This window comes from Centruroides vittatus, unplaced genomic scaffold (assembly GCF_030686945.1).
Source record: "Centruroides vittatus isolate TY-2023 unplaced genomic scaffold, ASM3068694v2 contig_461, whole genome shotgun sequence".
NCBI classification, from domain to species: Eukaryota; Metazoa; Arthropoda; class Arachnida; order Scorpiones; family Buthidae; genus Centruroides; species Centruroides vittatus.
The window spans coordinates 2,053,522-2,075,670 of record NW_027122257.1 but is presented as its reverse complement, the minus strand read 5'-3'; the positions used below and the strand labels follow the sequence as shown (position 1 = coordinate 2,075,670).

The 22,149-nt window shown below is 29.9% G+C and overlaps 1 protein-coding gene across 1 annotated transcript in view; it reads right to left on the bottom strand.

Annotated features, from left to right (window-relative positions):
• The window catches only part of dor (vacuolar protein sorting-associated protein 18 dor), a 38,514-nt gene extending 16,365 nt beyond the window's left edge, over positions 1 to 22,149 (bottom strand). Inside the window, exons 1-13 of the mRNA XM_067273131.1 lie at positions 22,022 to 22,149; positions 21,837 to 21,927; positions 16,023 to 16,096; positions 8,081 to 8,190; positions 7,827 to 8,011; positions 7,669 to 7,753; positions 4,753 to 4,835; positions 4,547 to 4,656; positions 4,389 to 4,477; positions 4,211 to 4,309; positions 4,061 to 4,142; positions 3,867 to 3,983; positions 28 to 85 (exon numbers count right to left, since the gene is read on the bottom strand). Of these exons, the coding sequence (XP_067129232.1) occupies positions 28 to 85; positions 3,867 to 3,983; positions 4,061 to 4,142; positions 4,211 to 4,309; positions 4,389 to 4,477; positions 4,547 to 4,656; positions 4,753 to 4,835; positions 7,669 to 7,753; positions 7,827 to 8,011; positions 8,081 to 8,190; positions 16,023 to 16,096; positions 21,837 to 21,920 (1,176 nt within the window). The 5' untranslated portion in view covers positions 21,921 to 21,927; positions 22,022 to 22,149. The remainder of the gene's footprint in view (positions 1 to 27; positions 86 to 3,866; positions 3,984 to 4,060; positions 4,143 to 4,210; positions 4,310 to 4,388; positions 4,478 to 4,546; positions 4,657 to 4,752; positions 4,836 to 7,668; positions 7,754 to 7,826; positions 8,012 to 8,080; positions 8,191 to 16,022; positions 16,097 to 21,836; positions 21,928 to 22,021) is intronic.

Here is a 22,149-nt window from a genome sequence, read left to right as displayed (position 1 = left end):
ATGATAATTATTTAAAATATTGCTTACCACAGTAAATACATCTTCAAAGACTAGTTGTTCATTGAGCACACATATGGCTTTCATCCTATAAAAAAATTTTACATTATTATGAGAGCTAATCTCAAACTTTAATCACCTAATAGTAACAATTTTTTGAAAGTTTTTATTTCTTCAATAAAAATTATCATATGTAACAATTTAAATATTTTAAAGTATAGGAGAACAGAAAAAAATCGTCAAGAAAAAATATGCTTTAATGTTTGATATTACAGATGATAGCAATATTAATGTTAATTTTTCTCACACTACACCAGCATTTTCTGTCATTGAACAGATGAAACAAAAATCAGCAAGAAGAATTGCATGATAATCGAAGACTTGTTGTGTTATTATTAAGATAACAAAGAAATTGACTGCATATTTATTATTAAATCTTTTATAAAAATTTTCCATAACAGGTAGTAGTCATAATTAATTAGTAATTCATTTTTATAAAATTTAATGTCAGTTTAATGTGTTAATAAAGCAACTCTTTAACATTATTATTATATAAATTCAAGTTTATCATCATTTGAGGAAAAATATAAATTACATCAAAAGTGAGATTAAAAAACATTGATTTATTTCCCTATTTTAAGTCATAGTGATTACTATGAATTAAAATTTAATACCACTTGTAGTTTATCTTTTCATTTTATTTTTCTAAACTTGTACATAAAATAAAATGAATAATTCTTTTTGCATCAGTTTAAAACAAAACTTTGCCTAAGTGAACAAAACTTCAAAATAAAGTTATTTTCTGTATTAAATTTACTGTTAGCTGGAAACCTGGAAGAAATAGAAAAGGATTTTGGGTTTAAAGAATGCAATTTAACTTGAAAAAACAGAGAATTAGATTCTGTTCATTGTGGACAAATAAGTGAAATTGCTTCTGGGTATAATGGTTATTACATAGTGTGACAAGCAATATTCAAAGAACAAGCTTGAACTGTTTCAGAAAACTAAAGAGTACATCGTGAGGGATCTAAGGACACAACAACTTCGTTTTGAGTGGATGTTTCTGCAGGTGTGTCTCCAGTTGGCACTGTATTAACCGTTGATGCTTATACATTAAACTTTGTTTTATTGTCTTGTTGAATTAAATGCTTTTAACAATTGAGAACTTCAAGATATGAATGAGTTTACAACAATCAAGTTCTCAAGTACAAGCAAAGAATGTAATTTCTCAAAAACAGCATTGTGTTTGTGGACTAGTTACTAGCTAATACAAAGTATTCTTGGTATTAGTTAGTAATTGATAATTGCAGCAATTGAATTTCATAATTAATTGGCGTACTAAAATTCCTTGAGAAGATCAAAGAATAACTTGGTCTTTTTTATATTATAACATGATTTGAATTTCCAATGCAGAATGAGATGCTAGCTCTTGGCTCTCAAATTGTCTTATTTGCTGTTGCGCGAGCTAATAAGAATGATATCTGAGAATTCTTGATATTCAAAAATATCTAATGCAAGTTCTTGGGAACAAGAACTTTTTAGCACCGAATAGTTCTCAATTCTTGTATTTGAATAAAGCCAGGTCTCCAATTATGTTAGTAGAAAAGCAAATGCATATCATCTTAGTGGAACACTTGACAGATTACAAATACACTATTCAAAAATTAGCAGGCAGGTTACCGGAAATTATGTTAATGGATGATGAACACATCACAGTGCTGGATTTTGCATTGCTATTTTCATCTATTTGTTTACAACCTTGTTTTTATACTCTACAAGATTTTCTAGTTACGTATACCCAAGTGATGAATCTACATCACAAACAAGTGGATACTTCTAATGGTTCTGGATAGTCCTAATTGCTATGCTATATGACTTTTTAAATAATGAAACATACCTACAAAAACCAGGAGTCTCAATAGGCAGCCCACTGTCAGGAGACTTATGCAAATTGGTAGCTAGACAATTTGAAAATATTCTACAGGAATTCCTGCTGAATATTATACTTTACACCAGGTGTATTGATGATATAATGAACATATGGAAATCTAAACCAAACAACACTAAATTTTTAAAAGCTTTTAATAATAATCCATAAGGTCTGACTAAATCTAGAGCAATGTAGCAACACAACATCCCATTTTCTAGACATAGAAATTACACTCCTAAAGGGTATGTTAATTTAGATGTTATACAAATCTGATGATCATCTGTTATTCATACCATCAATGTCATAAAATAGTGGCATTCAGAGCTTTAATCAAAATAGCCTACATTTACTGCTCAGATACCACAAACACCTTATCAGTGTTCAAGCATATAGAAAGAATAGCTGTAACACATGGTTACAGTAAAAAACTAATACAGAACCGTCCACACCCAGAGAACATCAACACACAATCACTAGCTACATCCAATAGGTGAATAACTATAGATTACAACTATAGACTCTCAGCCAGTTACAAACAAATAGCTAAATATTTAGAAGCTAAACTTTGCTTCCATAGAATTCCCACAGTATACAAGTTTCTACATAACAATAAGGATGATATAGCACAGTACACAACTAAACCCAATATTTGGCAAAATGAAGCTAAGATTATAAAACCAGACTTTGATGAACATCATTTAAAAACACTTGAAACACAGGAAACTTACAAAGCAACATTAAAACAAAATCTAGCAACAAGTTGCTTAACTTTCCCAGCAAAAATATTTAAAATTGCATGTAGCACCATCTGTTTTATTTTATTATAAAAAAGGTAAAACACTTAATTTTGAAGGTAGGGATGAGTTTTATAAAAAATTGTAAATGCTAACAACAAGTAAAATCTTCATTAACCTTTAACTACCAAATTTAACAGCATCGATGTCCCTAATACCCAAACATGCCTAAACAATTTCTGAAATTTTTGACAAAAAGCACAGGAGTTATTAAGGTTCAAAGAAAGTGAACAAAATCATGCTTCCCCCACACACAAACAAACACATACAGAAAAACCCACTAAAGTTTTTGCATTTTCTTTCAAGATCCAGAGTCCAAAAATGTCAAAATCTTGAGGGGGCCATTTTTTGACCAATTGCCATGCATATCTAACGAGGAACATTAGATATAACAGAGCTGGGAAAGTAAAAATGAAATCATTAGCTATAGAAACTCTAATTCTCTTTCCAGTGCCAGGAGGCCATTCTTCAATAACTCTCAACAAACAAGGGGCAACTTTATATTTAGAGAAATAATTAAGGCACAATCTATTAATTATATTCAATAATAATTTTTGAATATCTTTAAGTTACACTTTGCAATTTAATAGTATAGTTATTCTTATTGTATGAATGTTTTAAATTTAAACATTGTCATAGAATGTTTTTAAACATTCTGTAATGGTATTTCAAAACATTGTATTTTTCAAATGCTAAACCTGAATCAGGTTTATGAAATAAACCAAAAACATTTATTTGTTTATATCTTATATAAACCACTTGCTGGAAAAGTGTGAAAAGTATTGATTTGAAAGTATCTGTAACTGTGTAATACTTATCGGTATAGATTAAAGATAAAAAAAAATAAAATTCTCAAAATGAAAACCTGCCAAAACAAAAATCATTTGATTCTGGTTTACACAGATTTCATTGTATTAACAACAATAATAATAATGTATTTAGAACAAGTATCTAATTGGCTGCAAGTTATAAGAAAACATGATGAATAATAAATTTATCAATACATCATAGACTGATACATATTTATTTTTCTCAAATTAAATAAAATAAATACATATATAAACAATGTTAATAATAAAATAAATATTTTATAAGTCAACATATTTTGATTTTACATCCAATTACATTAAAATATAAAAACTTACCTATCAGGATAAAGGACCAAAACGTGAAATTCAGTTAGAACGATACCTAATGGACATTTCTTTTGATTTTTATCTTCTTGCATGCTTATTTTTGTTTTATCCTTGTCCTCTTGAGTACTGATTTATTAAGGATTATACATTAAACACTAAAAATATTTTAGAATTAAAAAAAAAAAAAAAAATGAAAAGGATACAGTATCAGAGTTGATTCCGTAATCACCGAATCAACTCCCGCTTGACCATCACAACTGATATTTCCATACAGAATTCCAGGTTCTATTCATAATTTTTTTCTTTAATAATGTAAATTGTTTAAATGTTACAAATAAAATGACTGTATTTACCTGTTAGCCAAGTAAAGTGTTTTGGAAGACCCCTGTGATTTGGATAATAAAATTGTAATTTACTATAATCTAAATTTCCAGGAATTTCTGTAAATCTTTCTGTAAACAAAGAAAAAAATCATTATGAGATGAAAACATTCTACATTATTGTATATATTCATTTTAGATTAAAATTTACCAGGAATATCTGTATAATTATTGAAGATGTGCATCAATATAGGCATTTCTCCAGTGGTTGGTACATTTCCCACAAATTGGTACAGACGACTGTAGGGAAAGATAAGTTAAACAACTATAACCATTATAAGAAGTTATCAAAAGAGCACAAACAATTACTTGGGTGTTGTTGCTATAATAAAATATTTTTGTTCTGTAATCCTACTTGGTATTCTGTGAAATTCTAAACCAGTTATTTTTGTGGCATTTTTTTGTCCAATATCAAAAACCTGAAAAAGAATAATTAAAGAATTAATACTAAAAGTAAACGATTGTTCATTCTGTTTAATATTAGATATTGAGTATAAGTAATTGTAATAATATACCTGCTTCCAATACTGTTCGGGGCTCTGATTCTGGAAAAAGAATTTCTCATCTGCAGATGTTAATTCCGTTTCAAATATTAAACCTAACAAACAAACGCTTTATAATTATTAAACCTGGAATTCAAAAATTATGCCAAATTGATAAAATATTGTATATTTCAATTTCATATCTTTAAAATAAAGAAAATATCAATAATAAAAATGTTTACATTTAACTTTATTTGGTTAATAAATCTACTGCTATTTAACTAGTTTGGTTTAAATACAACCAACAACAGATTTATCATGTACTAGCCTATATTTATTTAACAATTAAAACTTTGCAACAAGTAAAACTCCAGTATGCATTTTTGACAACAAAAAGAGAACACTGTCTTCCCCAGTTGGTTTTAATTTACAGCCCTTTTAACTGACACACAACACCATAAAACAACAATTATTTTTTACTATTTTCCTTTTTATACAATATTACATAGGTATAAAACATGATCCTAAAATTAACATAGATATAAATCAGGGGTCACCAACCCTATGCCCGCGGGCACCATAGTGCCCGTCGATCGTTTTACGTGTGTCCGCCGCTGTGCAACCACGATAAAAATAAAAATATTTCAGTTTTCAATAAAATGCTATGTAAAAGTTTTTTCGTTTTTAATGATTAACCACTCAAAAGTAGAAATGGCGTCCAACACAGATAAAACCACAAAGCGAAATGCGACCGATCTCTTTTTCCCCTCACGCCAAATCTTCACCAACCAAATTTCCCATACCTGAAATGAAATAAACCAGTCCATTCTGAATATAATAAAATCAAAGTACAGATCACGACTTACAGATGAACACGTTGACGATTGCTTACGAGCAGGAATATCATCATACTCTCCTAATTACGAAGCAATGGCCAATGAAATGCAATGCCAAAAATCACATTTACTTTCAGATTTATATTTTTTATAAAGAATTTTTATACTTTGTAGATTTTGTATGCATTGTTTAGTAATTACTTGTTTTGTAAAAATTATTGTTAATAGTCTTGTGTATGTTTTATTACATTTTTGGAATTAAATGTTTTCTGTACATTATGTGTATGTATTATTAACTATGTCCAAATATAAATTCACCTTGAAAAAATAAATGGTGCCCGCCGTCTGGCCGGTATTCTAGAATGTGCTCTTAGGTACAAAAAGGTTGGGGACCCCTGATAAAAATGATATATTACATAATAATTTTTCACAAAATATGTTCCATCAATTCCATTAATGTCTAAGTTTCCTTTACTTGCTGCTGGCATTCGAAGTACTTGGTCTTTGGGCTTGTTCCAATCTATGTGATTAGTGTATAGGGGCCCTCAAGGACGTAGTGCCTCATGTCGCCGCACGGACACCCATAGGAGCAGCAACCATCTCCATGACTGAACTTGGACTTGACGTGGGGAAACATCCCATGTCCCATAAGAACTTAGGTCAGCATCCAATTACAGTTGATTTGAATGCTGAACTTGGCCAACTTCAGGCATGAAGGTTGACCTACCTACTGTACTGAGGTTTCAGTGCTCTTGCCAGTATGTCATCGATTGTTGCAGTAGAGTACCTTTTATGTAACTTCCTGGAGGTTCTACCTTCTCCATTATAAATGGACCCTTGGCTGCAATACGTGGCATTCCACTTTTAAAAATTAAAGCATTCTGTACAAATATCATTCTACATTCAAAAGATTATAAAACTTGAAGATGAGGGCTTAAGATCACTGAAAATATTTGTTCAACATCATAAATATTTCACACTGCTGCTGGAGTTTGGGGTGTATTGTGTAAGTTTAAAGTAATACAAAAAGTTTAAATTAATAATATAAAAATTAATTCTATGCTATCTGTCAGTGCAAAGCTAAATGATAATGGAATGTGTTACAAGAAGTTAAAAAATCTATAAAATTGTATACCGAATACATTAAAATTGAATAAATAAATATCTTCTTTCTCAGCTGTAACTTCTTAAAAATAAAATTTTGATCATTTTAACTTTTTCCGAGTATTTATTAATTTATTCTTGCTATAATTAAGATCTGTTTTGATAGCAAGGATGAACAAACTTTATTCTCATATGAATGATATATCTTAATTACAGGTTTAACTATAACATTTACAGGCAAATCTGTTCTGTAATACAGTTGGCTATCATAAATGAGGTATCAGGGAATAAGGCACCAATCCATACTTGTATTGGTGCCTTATATTGGATTTGAATCTGGTTCCTTTATAGCAATAAACAATAACATTATCACATAGGATTTATAGATGACATTTTGGTAGTTACAGGAACTATAGAACTTGAAGATAAAAAGAAGATTCAACAAACGTCACAAATTTAAGAATTTAAGAAGACAACCAACTATTGGTACAGTTTCTGAAAGTTGTTAGTTGAATCTATTATCTGAAACCAGTCTTTTATTATCTTTGATGATTTGATAATATAATTTTCACTTAATAAAATATTTTCAAGAATTTTAAATCTTTCATTAGTTCATCAAATTACACATATATTTTATTATGTTACATATTAATTTAATTTAGATTTGTACTATTTCTTTTTATCATGTCTTGTAAAGGTTTTACCATTTTATAATAGTTCTTTTGTTCATTTTTTGGTTTTATTTATTTATTTTTGTATTGTGGTTTTAACTTTGAGGAAATTTTTGTTCTTGTTATTTGTGGGAAGTTAATCACTTTGCCTTTATGCATTACCTATTGTGTAAATAATTATATGTTATCAGAAGATTTAGATTTAGAGATAAAAAGTTCTACTTCTACCTGATACATGGGAAATGTATTAGAAATAACTGGATATAGAAAATATTTGATAAAATATGTGAATACAAGGAAGAAATGTAAATTTTGATTTATAAGTATATACTTTATACCTTTAGTTGTTCCGACTAGAATGTTGCTACTTGTGCTTTCGTTAGAATTCAGAAAATTCCAGCCGACTGCACTAATCACATGCCCCTAAAAAATACTTACATTTATAAACAAATGTCAAATTGTAAACTTATTCAAAGTTAATTTATAGTTGACTCACCTTCATCTTACTGGCCTGATAAACTTTGTGAGAGCCATTGTAATAATAGAGATTATCCAGCGGACCTAGATTTTCCGAACTATGGAGACTTATTAGTAGATGTTTTCCGTTGGGATCTAGATACATGTTATATATTCTACTGTGGTAATAATTCTTATCACCTAAGCTTCTAGATAATTCTATTTCTAAATGAGAAAAATTCTTTATATCATTGATTTTCAAAATAATTCCAGAATATCTTCAGATATTTATACCTTCGGGTTGTTGTGGCTTCTTTAGGTCTATCCATAAGAGAACTTTGTTTTTCATAGCAATTACAGCTTTTTGATTGCATACTACAAAGTGAGTAATTGACTCGACTGGACTGAGGGGAAAAAAGGTTTTGTTTAGTTTTAATTAATTATATTATCATCATAATAAGCACTTCTAGACATATCAATAACCAACAAAAATGGATATATTTTATTTAATTATTTAATTTATTGTATATACGAAAGGAAATGTCCTAAAACAATTGATATCATCTCTTGAAAATAACACCTGTAACAAAAGATTAAAATACAAATAACAAAGAATAAATATCAATAGATATGATAAAATATATGTATCTATTGATATTTATTCTTTGTAATTTGTATTTTAATCTTTTGTTACAGGTGTTATTTTCATGGGAGGATATCAATTGTTTTATGACATTTCCTTTTGTATATGAAATAAATTAATTAATTTAATTAAATATATCCATTTTTGTTAGTCAATATATATATACTTAAAAAAAACATAAGATTATATTATATTCTTTACAAATGTGCTTAAAATGTAGAAATCTTCATTTAGAGATTTCTCCATACAACCCATATTCTGAATAGACTGATAGAAAAAGAATCTGAATGAAATGGAAAGCCTAAAAGATGGGGTAAAAAACAAGTTTGGTTACAAGTAATGCATGGCGGAACTCTTAGATACAGCCAATCAGAATGAATGGAACCATGAAAGTATTCGTATAAAAGTAAACAGACAAAGTATTTGATACGTTACGTTCGATAAAGCTGGGAATTCCCAATCTGGACTTAGCCATATTAGTATTGGGATAAAAGGAAGGTTGGAGAGTTTATTTAGAAGAATAAATATTTTATCTAATTTTTAAAAATTTTTCTGTAAATGAGATGAGGCAGCCATAGCCCATATTGGCAAACAATAATCCAGGAGAGACTGAATAGTGGCAAAATAGATGGATGTTTTTGAGGAAATAGTTTTGCAAAAATGCCAAGGTATTCCACGACAAATAGCAAGAGGTTTAATAATCTCATCAATGTGTCCTTTGAAAGTAAGTTTAGAATCAAAAATGATTCAGAGGTCATTGTAAGAATTAACATATTTTATAGAAATACTGTAAATATAGAATGTAGGCAACTGAGGATTATGAATAAGTGAAAAAAAACATGATTACAGTCTTTTGTATATTAATTTTTAAATTAGCTTTTTCTAAAAGGAAAGATGAATGGAGTAGATCAGACTGAAGTACACGTGGGTCACAGTTAATGAATTTGATATTGTCAGCCTAGGACAATATAGGTAAAGCAATATGACCAAGTACGTTGTTTAAAGAAACAACAAGTAAGAGAAACGACATAGGCTGCTTAAAGTGGAACCTTGCTAAATTTTCTGTAAGGGACAGAAATCCAAAAATTTGAAATTGCCAAGTTTAATTCTACAGGTATGAAGGAGGTGGTAATTATTACGTGAGGATTGATAAGCAGGATCAATTTTGAAGTGATCTCTGAGAATTATGAGAAGGAGATTGGGATTGGGAATCAAAGGCTGGGCTAATATCTATATAAATTATGAAGACAGATTGCTTTCTTTCAAAATTTTGAAGGATTACTGATATAGTTTCCAAAAGATTGGTGGTGGTGGAATGATGCTGTAGGCCAAAGTGCTAAATTGGTATTAATTTAGAAGAAATTGTTGAGTATAGTCTATGGTATAAACAAATTTTGAAAACTTTCATTGTGGCAGATAAACAGAAATGGAATGGAAAGAGTTTTTGTCTTTTTAGGTACAGCTATAATGTTGGGAGAGAGCCATTGTTTAGGGATAAAACTATTTTGAACAAAGATGGAAAATAATCTGAAAAGGATAACTGCAGATATTATCCTTTAAGAATTTACAAAAAATAGCAGAAATTAGATCTGAACTATTATAATTATTTAAGGCAGCGTTTCACAAAGTGGGCAATAACATCCCCTTGTGGGCGGTGAGTAAATCTAGGGGGCGCTGGAGGCAGGGTACTGAACGGTGATCAAAGGTAAAAGTTCCCTTTCCTCTGTCAAACGGATAAGAGGAAACATTGCATTTAATGGTTTCCAGATGTCGAGAACAATGTACGGTAAGGGCACATAGTGTGAGATTCATAGAAAAGTTTTCCTGAGAATATTTCCAATCCTTTCTCACACGGGGGGCGTTGGGTATAACTTTATGGAACAAAGGGGGCGGTGGATCGAAAAAGTTTGAGAATCACTGATTTAAGGTATCTATGGCATTAAGAACTTCATTAAAGGAGAATGAAAGCTTATATGAATAAAAGTAAGAGAATAATGGAGAAAATATGGCATTAGGAAGAATTATAGTAGATCTTTTTTAAAAATTATTATACATATTATAAACATTATCATCTTGAACAAGAATTAATTTACTTGGTATTCTTTTAACTCACAAGAAAAATGTGGTATAAAAGATCAAAAGTGCATGAGTTGGATGAAAAAAATCCTATTACCTTATTAAAATAGTTTGGAAAAAAAGTATGGCATTCATAGTAGTGCTTTTTTTGGATGATATGGTGTATGTAAAGATCACTGGGGTTATTAGATTTTCTCCATTTGTTCCAGTGTTTTCAAAATAAAGTACAGTAAGACCCCACTTAATGCTGCCTCTCTTAACACTGATTTGATATAATGCAGTCTGCTCAACGACTTAAAAACACCTCAAAATTAATGCTGATTTTAATTTTTGTGGCATTTCATTGATTTGTACATAATACGATTATTTACAAACACGAACCAATCAGCAAAAGGTGGCAAAAAGATGTACTTTCTTTAAATCAATATTTGTTTGGTGCAATTTTGGAAAAAATATAACATCATGGATGCCATAGAAAATATCAACTTGGCTTGGCAAGAATTAACTGATAAATGTGTGAACAGAGTATGGATGAAGTTATGGCCAAAGGTATGCAAGAATTCTCAACGAGAAGAGCCTATCGCTTTATCATTAGGTTGACCAAATTCAACCTAATCGATATAGCATGACTAGGAGATTTGTACGAGCAGGTTATTGAGAAGTTACTGCAGGTTTCTGGAGTTCAAATTAATGAGGATTTCTTGTACTATGTTTTACAAGTATTGTGGTAGTGACTGTAATATTAATATCTAATGAATTATCCAATAATTAATATCTAATGAATTACCAATTTATTTATATTATATTAATATCTATCCACATAACTATAACAAACATCACAAAGAGTATATAATATAACACCTTATACCGATCCAAGTTAGACACTATATTACATGCAAGTGCGCAGTTTTGAATGTGAATAAATGAGCAATGATTTTTGTTCTTATATCAAAGAAAAATCTCCAATTTAACACTTTCAGATTGAATACCACTTAAAACAAATCTAGTTTTAGAATAACAAAAGTGTAACTTATATGGCAACTACTAATACATGAATTCAAACTGCAGATCTTTGATAAATGTGAAATAATATAATGACTGCCAATGAATCTAAATATTAGTTTTAAAGCATTATTAAAGCAATAATAATAATCAGCTATTGATAATTTTAATAATTAGATACCATATATTTCCGCAGATAAGACAACAGTTGAATCATAAAAAAAGACCCCCAAAATCCGAGGTCGTCTTATAGGACAGATACAAAAAAAAATTAGATTGAAATTTATATAAATTAAAACCATTTTTAAAAAACGGACAAACCACGATTATTTACTAGTAGAGAGTAGGGTATGTCCATAAAATAGAATAACCCATACGATGATTTAGTGAATAGTCAAGGTCGCCCGAATCAGTGCAAATGTTTGCAACAATCGCAAGGCAGTGATGAAAGAAAATAAAATTTGTTCATTCGAAAAATTACAAATAGGACACAATTCCGTATATGCTATACAGTATTATTATCCAGATGATGATTGCTGATCTAAGCTAAATTTGTAGCCGTTGATAGTTTGGGGGTTGTCTTATAGGACAGATATATGCTAAAACTATAAAACGTTGATAAAAATTTATACCTCATCTTATCTGTGGAAATATACAGTAAGTATTAAATACATTTAGGAAAATTCAGAAAATATTAGCATAAAACAAAATTTAAACTCACAATTCTAAAAATTAATTAAAAATAAATAAATCTTTTAAACTAGTCATCAGAAATATGCAAAAAACAATAAACTATAATTTCCTATGGACAATCTCTATATTATCTGTAATTAAAAGTCAATTTGAAAGCTGATGCAGCTTACGTAATAATGTGGATTATCAATTGATTTTAACTTTCTATTATGAACCCATCAAACAGCTTTTCTTTGTCTAAAACAGTCAGGTTCAACCCGTGGACTTTGAGACCCTAATATGCAGCCCATGGGACTTTGGCAACAATATTTTATTTTCCTATTTTTTGCTGTTACCATTATGCAACCCTAATTATTGTGCCAATATTCGTAATGAAGAAAACTCAAACTAAACTCAACGTAATGAAGAAAACTCAAAGTACAAAGATAAGAACAAAATATGTATTAATAGTCTGCATATCATTAGCATATATTATTTTAGTACCTGATGTATTGGAGGCTTTGAAGTATATTTGTATTTGGCAAGCTTAAAGCCTATAACTGTAATAAAAAATGCATGCATGCTCTAGAAACTACAAAGTTTATTTGCAACCTGCATCCAGAAAGATTGCTCATCAGTAGTCTAATCTAGTGATGTGCAAATTGTGGGTCACGACCAGTAGTGATATTCGAAATATTTAACAAGGGGTTCGCTAGCAGAAAATTTTTCCCTGACAATCACCAACAAATGAAATGGAAGTTTTGAATAGAAATAAATACAACACCTTTTCTTGCAACCGTATATCTAACAATCAGTGGCGTACTTGGAACGTAACAAGCCATGGGTGAAGGGCAGGTAACAATAGTATTTTAGAGCTGTCAACCTTTTTTTTTTTTTTTTAGGCAGGAGTAATCTTTACCGCGAAATCGTGCTTCTCGAAATACACACGTGTCATCATCTCTCGAGATACATTATACTTTTTCTTTCACTGTCCATAGCCCGACACATGTTCGACAGCCATCTTGTATTATCTCGCGCGCGTGGCATTCTGGGATCTCTCTTATGACTGGATCTACTTTCAAGAACTCTCTTGAATCAATCGCGATTAAACCTCGATTGAAACGGTCGAGAGAGATCGCACCAAGACATACTCCCTGACCTTGTTCACAATCTAGATTGAAATGCTCGGTACGAACGGGGTATAAGGCTCTAGTTTAGTAGTATTACAGAGTATAATATGCATATGTTAATATATTTTTAAAAAAAAAACAAACCCACTGAGAAATGTTCCGTGTGTTTAACAAGGTTCGGGAAACTGAAAATTTTAACAACGGGTTCGGCCGAACCTGTGCGAACCCGCCGAATATCACCACTGGTCACGACACCTCTGGGGTTGCGAGAAAATTTTTCAGAGTCACCAAATTCAAAGAAATTTATTTGACAATAAAAAGTATAAGGCTTTTCTTCAACAAGTATCAAATACCAGTAAAATAGTGAAATGAAATTATATTATTTATAAAAATAGAACTATACTTTTTTTACAAAAACAACTGTCTGTATTAGGTACTAATACAGACAGAGGATGACTTATGGCTTGTGATTTTCTAATACGGGTCCAAACATAGAAGCAATCACGAGCTCTTCTCAAGCGCATACCTCACATCAAATTCTTATGATGTAAAGATTTTAAAAGTCTTTTTCATTAAATAAATATTTATATCCATATGAATGAATAAAACCATTGTTTCATAAAATTATGTGTTTTATTCAGACTTCTAATAAGGCAGAAGCATACGTGCAAATCCAAGAAAAATTTTCACTTTAACTACGTTGACAATTAAAAAAGTCTACTGTCTATTCAGGGGTTGCAACAAAATTTTACACAAAATGGAGGGGTCAGAAATGAAAATAGTTTGTGCACCACTAGTCTAAACTATGAGTAAAACCTGTTTACCTTCCAATGTTGTATTATTTCCTCTCGTATAATGAGACACACATTCTTCAATCTTTGTGCCTTTGTCCACTTTTTTGCATGATTGGTCACCTCCATTTCAACTACCCACAGATCACTGTTGAACAAAAAATCTTCAGCCATACCTACTTGAACCCCACATTTATAAGCTCTTTTGACCAATCCTGAAGTTGGAAATAGTCATCAGCCCATTTTGAGATCATCACCCCACATACAGAGTGCTAATTCACACATTTCTCTGTCCCTTAAGGCTGACTCATGTCCAGCAGAAAACAACTATGTCTGGTACAATTAACAATACATAATGTTAATTGACCATGCTAATGACAACATATGGTAAAACTGTAATCCTGACAGATTCATAAAACATACAAGAAACTAAAACCAAATTCATATTCAATGGCTAAATGGCAAAAACAATTAAGGCATGTGCATGGCAGTTCTGCATAAATCAAGTTCAAGTTGGACCTGTTTCTTTTTTCAGGTTTGATTCTTTCTACCATGTAGGCACAAAGAAGACCTTTTTCTGTGCCATCATGAGTTTGGCTGAACTCTCAATGAAGATGAGGATTTGACATATCTATCTGAAATGTTTGAACATCTGTGAAAAATTCCTTAAGTTCCCCATCTGAGTTTGATCCTGGATTCCCAAAAGTGGTAGGCTAATGTCTTAAACGCCTTGGCCATCAGATTATCCAAAGTTGCCTCTCTCTGGAAATACTTAGGGATGGTCTGACAAGGTTATGTAAGGTTTTGTCTCTCCCCATCTAACACTCACTTAAATCTGGCAAATTCTTGACAGGTCTCAAAAATAAAGGGCCATCCTTATTGAAGCAAGCAGCCACATAGCAGAGAAACTGATATAGCTTAACTATTATTATTATTTTTTGTTTGATAATATGACTGTTAAAATATATATTAAATTAACTGGCTTTCTTCAATTTCAAATTATTTAGAATTTTGTAAACCAATATCAAATGTAAAATTTGTTTTAAAACATATGTAAACACACAAACAAAAGTATAAATATGGAGGCTGTTCAAGATAGAGTTGCATGAATATTTTTTATTAGGTTAAACTCACCTGACTTAAATATTATTGTGGTCTTTTTCAAAGTACTTCCCATTGGAAGCAATGCACTTATCCCAGCGCCACTGCCATTCATCATTTTCTGCTTCTTTAAAACTGCATCCATTGCTTTTAGAATTTCTGCTGTTGAGTTAAATCTATAATCTGTTTTTTCCACAGTTGGAAACAAGCAAAAGTTGCATAGAGCCAAATCCAAAGTATATAATAAATGTAGAACAGTTATGATTTGTTTTCTGGCCAAGAAGCTTGACACACTGTGTGCTATCTGCAGACAGGCATTGTCATGGTGCAATTTCCACCCCAGTGCATAAAGATGTGGACACTTTCTGCTGTGCAATTCCAAAGGTCATTACTGGTTTCACCATCTGCCTGTTTCAGCATACTGTAGACTTTCAGATTAATTTCCCCAACCAAATCAAAATTTCAAAACCATGTGCTGTTCCATTAAAATTTCCATGATTGTAAAAGCAAATGAAGGCAGATATTACTTTTCCACATTTTTGCGAAGTAGAAATCAGCAATAGGATGCAGGATTGTCCCATTTCAATGGACACTGGCCATCTACAGGATTACAGCTTATTTGATTATGTCATTCTTTAAACCCAGAAAAACCCTGCAAGTCTTTCTCAAACCACCTCATATAAAAGCAATTTCTCAAGTTATAGTCTTTCTCAGTTACACAAATTATAGAAACTATAAATTTTTAAACACATAACTTGTATTATTTATTATTGTAATCTAGATATAAATTTACAAAAAACAACATTAAAAGAAATCAATACTTGAAATTAATTTTCTCTTTAATAAAAATTGGTGACTGATCTTCTAATCTTGCATTGATGAATCCAGCAGTAGTCTAAAAAATAATTTAAAATTTATAATAATTAAAAACGATTAATATAAGGCATTAATGTTATCATTACATAGACTAGGGATGGTGAACAATAACACGTCAGAGAAATCATCTGGCACGTAACATATCATATGATGTTGGTTTATTATCTGATCATCCTTTTTTCAATCAGCTTCTTTACATTTATTCTAATTAAAGCATATTCATTTCATTTATTTGAATATTGTTATTCAAAGTATAAAACTTTAGCATGTATAAACAGTTTTAATATATGCATGCTTATTATATAGCACACAGATTCAAAAAGGTTCACCATCCCTGACACAGTCTATTAAACTGTTATTAGTAGATTTTGATGTGCTTAAAGTACTTTTGACAAAAATTAAACATAGAAATAGAAGCATGGATTATTTTAAAAATTAATTTATAATTAAATTATGTAAAGTTAATTAAAAACTTTTGAGTGTACTAATAAAAACTGAAACTTTTCATATTAATTGGATAAAAATTTAAAATTTTTTCAGAAATTGTATTACTATTTTTTATTTTCTCTCTATATATTTAATAATGTAATAATACATTAAGAAAATTTGTTTGCATTTCTTCTACAGTTCAATTCTCTTTTGTTATTTCAAGAAATCTAACAGACATTATGTTTAGAAGAAAGATAAACTTTCTAAAAAGAAGTTTTTCCTTTCCTCTATTTCCTTATTTAGTTAATAACATTATTTAAGAAAAAAGAAAAGGAAAAGGAGAAATAATGATAAAATAACCATCTACTTCTAATTTTATAATGTTATTTATTTCACAGAAACCTTATCATCTAATTAGAATTGTTTTTTTTTTTTATTATTTTGAATTTACTAGTGTGTGTTGTTTTGTTATTTAGAGAAAAAACTGGAAAAAGCTATTTGTCCCTCAATCTTGAAATTAAATCAAGTTTATTTTTTATTTGAAGCGGCGTCTCATTAAGCTAAATACCATTACATATGAACCAACTTTGTTCATTTTCCACTAAATACAAGAAACTGCAGATTATTTTTTAAATTACAATGAATCCATAAAATTATTACTGCACATTTTTGACATAAATATATGTATGATATATTGTAAAAATTTTTTAAATTTATATGCTATTTACTTCTTTTTCTTCATATATAACTCCACTAATCTAAACCATTCAACATTTAACTTGAGTTAATGAGAGTTCACTCTACACTAAGTTTTTGAGTATGAATTATTATTTCTCAACTGTCATCTCAACAGTTAATTTTCATATTTGAACTAATATTAAATTGGCATTGCATTCCACAAATTAATAAATCTTTAACTTAACTGATAATGTTTATAATACACAGAATTTATGAATTTAATGATAAAATACAATAGTAATTTTTAAAAAATTTCATAATGTGTAAAATTATATAAACAGTCTCTATTGTCAGTAGCATTCATAAAAAACAATTGTATAATCAATTGAATAAACTAATTAATTATATTAGACAGTAGTAAGTGGTTTAGATTTTGGATTTATTGTGGAGCTTGATATTGTTTTTTGTTATGTTCTTTAATAGAAGGGTATACGCTTGAGAGATGTTGCTTAAAGGTAAGAAAAGCCTCCTGTGTCATCCCACGCTACTAAGATGTCGTCTACATAGCGTAGCATCCAGCAGGTACTTACGAGATGCACTCGTTTTTGTCACTGAGCATAACTACTTCTGTTTCAACCAGAGAAGTTATGTTCTTTTTCTCTTAATTAGATTACTGTTAATTACCACAACTGTAATTGTTTTACTAATAAATAATTGTTCTCATAAATGTTATAATTAAAATATTTAATAAAAATTACATAATCAGAGACTCCTACATTTGCAAATGATTACTTTAAAGATCTTAATTCTTTTTAATAAATTCTAACGTAAGAATGATTTTATTTATACGCTATGTCTCTTTATATAGATTAAACTTTTCAAACAAAAACAATCACAGTCGAGAGCAGGCTGAAAAGTCAATGGACAAAACCACTAATTCCAACTACTTCATGAATGTTCAATATGTATTAATAATGACAAACTTATTAAAATGATAAATGGCACAATAAGATACCTCATCACAACTAATGAATCATTAGGCTACTCTTCAGATTTAAAACCGCTATTTAAATATCAGTCCGTAGTTTATGTCGAAATGGTAGTTGGTACATCTTTACTGACCATCCAAAATTGCTTCTAAGTATGATTCCACAACCCTATAAGAGGTCACTACTTACTCAAAAAATTAAAAACAAACCACTGTAAGAAAAACATTTTAAGTCAGTTCATGAAGCAAAACATATAAAAATTGCATGATAAATCAAATTTAAAGAAGATTTTGTGTAAAAGATTTTTTAAAGCTAAACAAACTAGTTTAACATTCATAAAAATCTAGTGAATTTAATCATTTAACAGTGACTGTAACAAATAAAAGTTATGTAACAACAATGAAAAGAAGCGATAGAAAAATTTATATATTCCTAAAATTTTTTTAAGAATCCTCATGCATTCCAAATGATATTTCAGAAAAAATATTTGAAAAAGTTAGATAATAACTTGAATACTCTACATAAATTAATATATAATTTAATTTAAAATGCATAATAATCTAAAAATTCACTTTAACTTCCATCAAGTTTTAAGCTTGCTTCAACAAGTTTTCAACATAAAAGAGAGTTTATAAAAGTTTTATTTTTGCACATCCAATCATTGATTATCATACTTAAATGTATAGGCATGTATTTTATTCCTTTATTCCTCTCTGTTTATTTGTAAATGTTACATATTAACAAAGAGGAATAAAAATTATTAATTATTGGATTTATTAACAGAAATTTTTATTTTATTGAACGAAGAGGAAAAAATTTTATATTAATATATTAAAATATATCTTTTTTTTATTACTTTAATTTGATCTTGAGTGTATTAAGCACACATGAGATTAATCAAATCTTCAATTTAATTAAGCGTAATTTGTTTTTCAATAACATCTATAAATATTTTTTCATTTATAAGGTCAGAATAACTATTTTATAGGAAATCAAACCTACCATATAAGTTTAATGTTACAGGCTAACATGCAAATTAGTCTTCAGTTTGAAAATATGTGTTGATGAGACAGTTTGTAGAAAATGGATTATTCATTCACTTTTTTGGAGTTTGTCTAATCTGAAGTTGTTGTCATTCATATTCTGCATGAATATAATGTATTACATTTGAAAAGCTTTTGCAGAAGATATATCAAAATGGAATTATAAGTAGGATGAAAATTCAATATCCAGGTGTGCTGTTGATATGTAGACAAATGGATGGAAATGGAATAAATTTAACTTAATATAAAAGTACAAAAGCACATCATACTCAATATGAAACATACAGAAAACAATTAAATTGATATAGTGCTGAATTTATATGGAGATGAATATTTCAAAATGAAAATTACTTGAATAAAGGAAAAACTTTTATGTACTACTAAATGGCATGAACTATTGATAAAAATAATAGCCAGACTATGAAACAAGTCCTAAGTGAAGGAAAATAGGTTGTATTACTTTAAAACTTGATTCAAGAAGTAATAATTAAAAGTTTTAATGTAACAATAACAACCATTAACTGTACTTTTTTAGCAATCATTTTGACAAATTTATATGAAATTTGTCAAAATGATTTTGCTAAAACAGAATAGAATAACATGATATTTTGTCTCTAACATGAAACAATACTATGCAACACAGCATGTGGGAAGATAACCCACAAATACCTAAATTTGGAGTAGACATCTGTAAATTGATGCTATTTTACCTTTTTAAAGAGATATTAAATGAAATAATCTAAGAAACTAAAGAACCCTGTTTATTAATAGAATAAATAAAGTCTAATGACTAATGAAGTATTATTTAATCATTCATTATCATGAATGATTAAATATTACTTTATATACTTAAATGGATTATGTTATATTTTGATTTAAGACAGAACTTACCAATGCTTTCATTATTTTATATTAGAAATGTCATTAGATAAATGTATCTCTGATAAATGTATCACTCCAAATTTTTTTGATAGTTATAACAAATGATTAAAAAGTAGATTTTTATTTATGGAACTCCAATGGTGGAACTTCTGGTTGCCATCTTGCTTCCAAACATGACATCCACAAGCAGGATGATGCCCAGCACCAGTACTATCTATCTATGGCAGTAATTAAAATGAATTAAATTCTACTCATCAAAAACATATGCCCAAACTTGTTTCTTCTTTCTCTTTGGAACAGCACTGGATGTACAGTACAGGCTTATTCTGATTCTTCCAAACTCCGCACAAATTTTCTGGCTGTTTTTTCTGTGCTCCGAACACATTTCTTGGTCCAGGTTTTCCTTCCATCAATTACATTTCTTGGCTGAAGATTTTGGAACTGTTGGAACAGTCTCTGGCTCCTGCCAGACTGCAGTATGCCCCACTCTTGGGAACTTCTTCTGCATGCTGGACAAACACATCGAAATGTTCACCTAGTTTTAACTGCTCCCATCACAAAAGTTTTTCATACATAAGAGCTTATAGATATGAATCAGACATATCCTCTGTGAAATGCATTGCCAGAACCACTAATTTTCATTCAAACTAAATTAAAAACGAAAACCATAACAATGTGCCATACGAAATTTGCCCAATCCACAGCAGCGCAATGACTCACTTCTACTGCTGCACATGCCACAGTTGACGGACACTCAATTCAAATTAGATGCCACACAAATGACAAAGTGGTCCTCCAAGAAATTTTTCCAAAATTACCTCTAACAGTGCCGTAGAATGTCAGCATAAACACCTCAAACTTACAGCATCAAAAAGAAAGAGACTCCCGGTCCTTCCAAAACACTATTTTCTGATGACCTCGACACCTTTTACAAACTGCTTCCATCAACAGCAATCCCAACTGAACTGCAAACTTCATACTCAACAAAATTTGCCAATCAACATCAATACAATGTCAGGAAACGATATAAAGATACACATCATTGTCAACAAATCTCTCGGACAGGTTTGTACAACTCCATCAAAACACAAAGTAATTAAAACATATCAAACAAATAACGTGACCGGACATCACAACACAACAGAATGCACACATGCTTTTAAAATTCACCATCATTACAAAACAAGATTGGTCCCATCCCCATCACCAGGGCCACGTTCAGTAACGCAGAACATCTAAGTTAGAATTCTGAGTGGCTTAGTGGGCAAAGCAAAGAATAGATAAAGGAAGCTAGTGTTGGAAGGAGTCAAGCAGTAGTTAGAAATGAGTTCAACATTGCAGCATAACTAGACTTAGCAAGAATTCTGCGTTACTGAACACGACCCAGAACAGAGCACATCATCTACTTGCAACATTAACAAAATTACAGACGTGCCATCATTATGGTTCCACAGGTAAAAGTCTACCAATTAAAATGTACTAAAAAGAATTGATTATTCAACAGATGTATGTTATTTTGTAATTACAAGTAGGATTTGTATGTATGTATATGGCGATAAAGATTTTCAAAAGTTTCGACATAGTCGTGTAAATTATCTGATTTCAGTTTTTTACAGGTCAAACTTGTGTTACTGTGTTGTTAAGTTTTAGGTAAATTTTAGTATTTACTTTTTACTGAGCATTTTATCATTAAGAGAGATAAGAACTGAAGTACTAAATGCTACTTACTGATACTTACCATCTCTAATAAATTTGCAGATCCAGCAACATATCCAGCTGCTGTGGATGTTGCTTGTTCGTATTGTTCGAACAAAGATGCCATTTTTTAACTAAAAGGTTAAAAAACAGAATGAATTTGATTACAATTTTACACATATTTAATATTTATACAATAAATTACTCATTAATGTAACGTATACTTACATTTTAATTATAAACGATGTAATTGAATTTTCTTACATTATAAATGGGCAAAAATAATAGAAAAAGGAATCAAAAGCCAAAAACTTTCATCTACTTCGTATAGTGACTAAAGACACCGCCATCTTGAC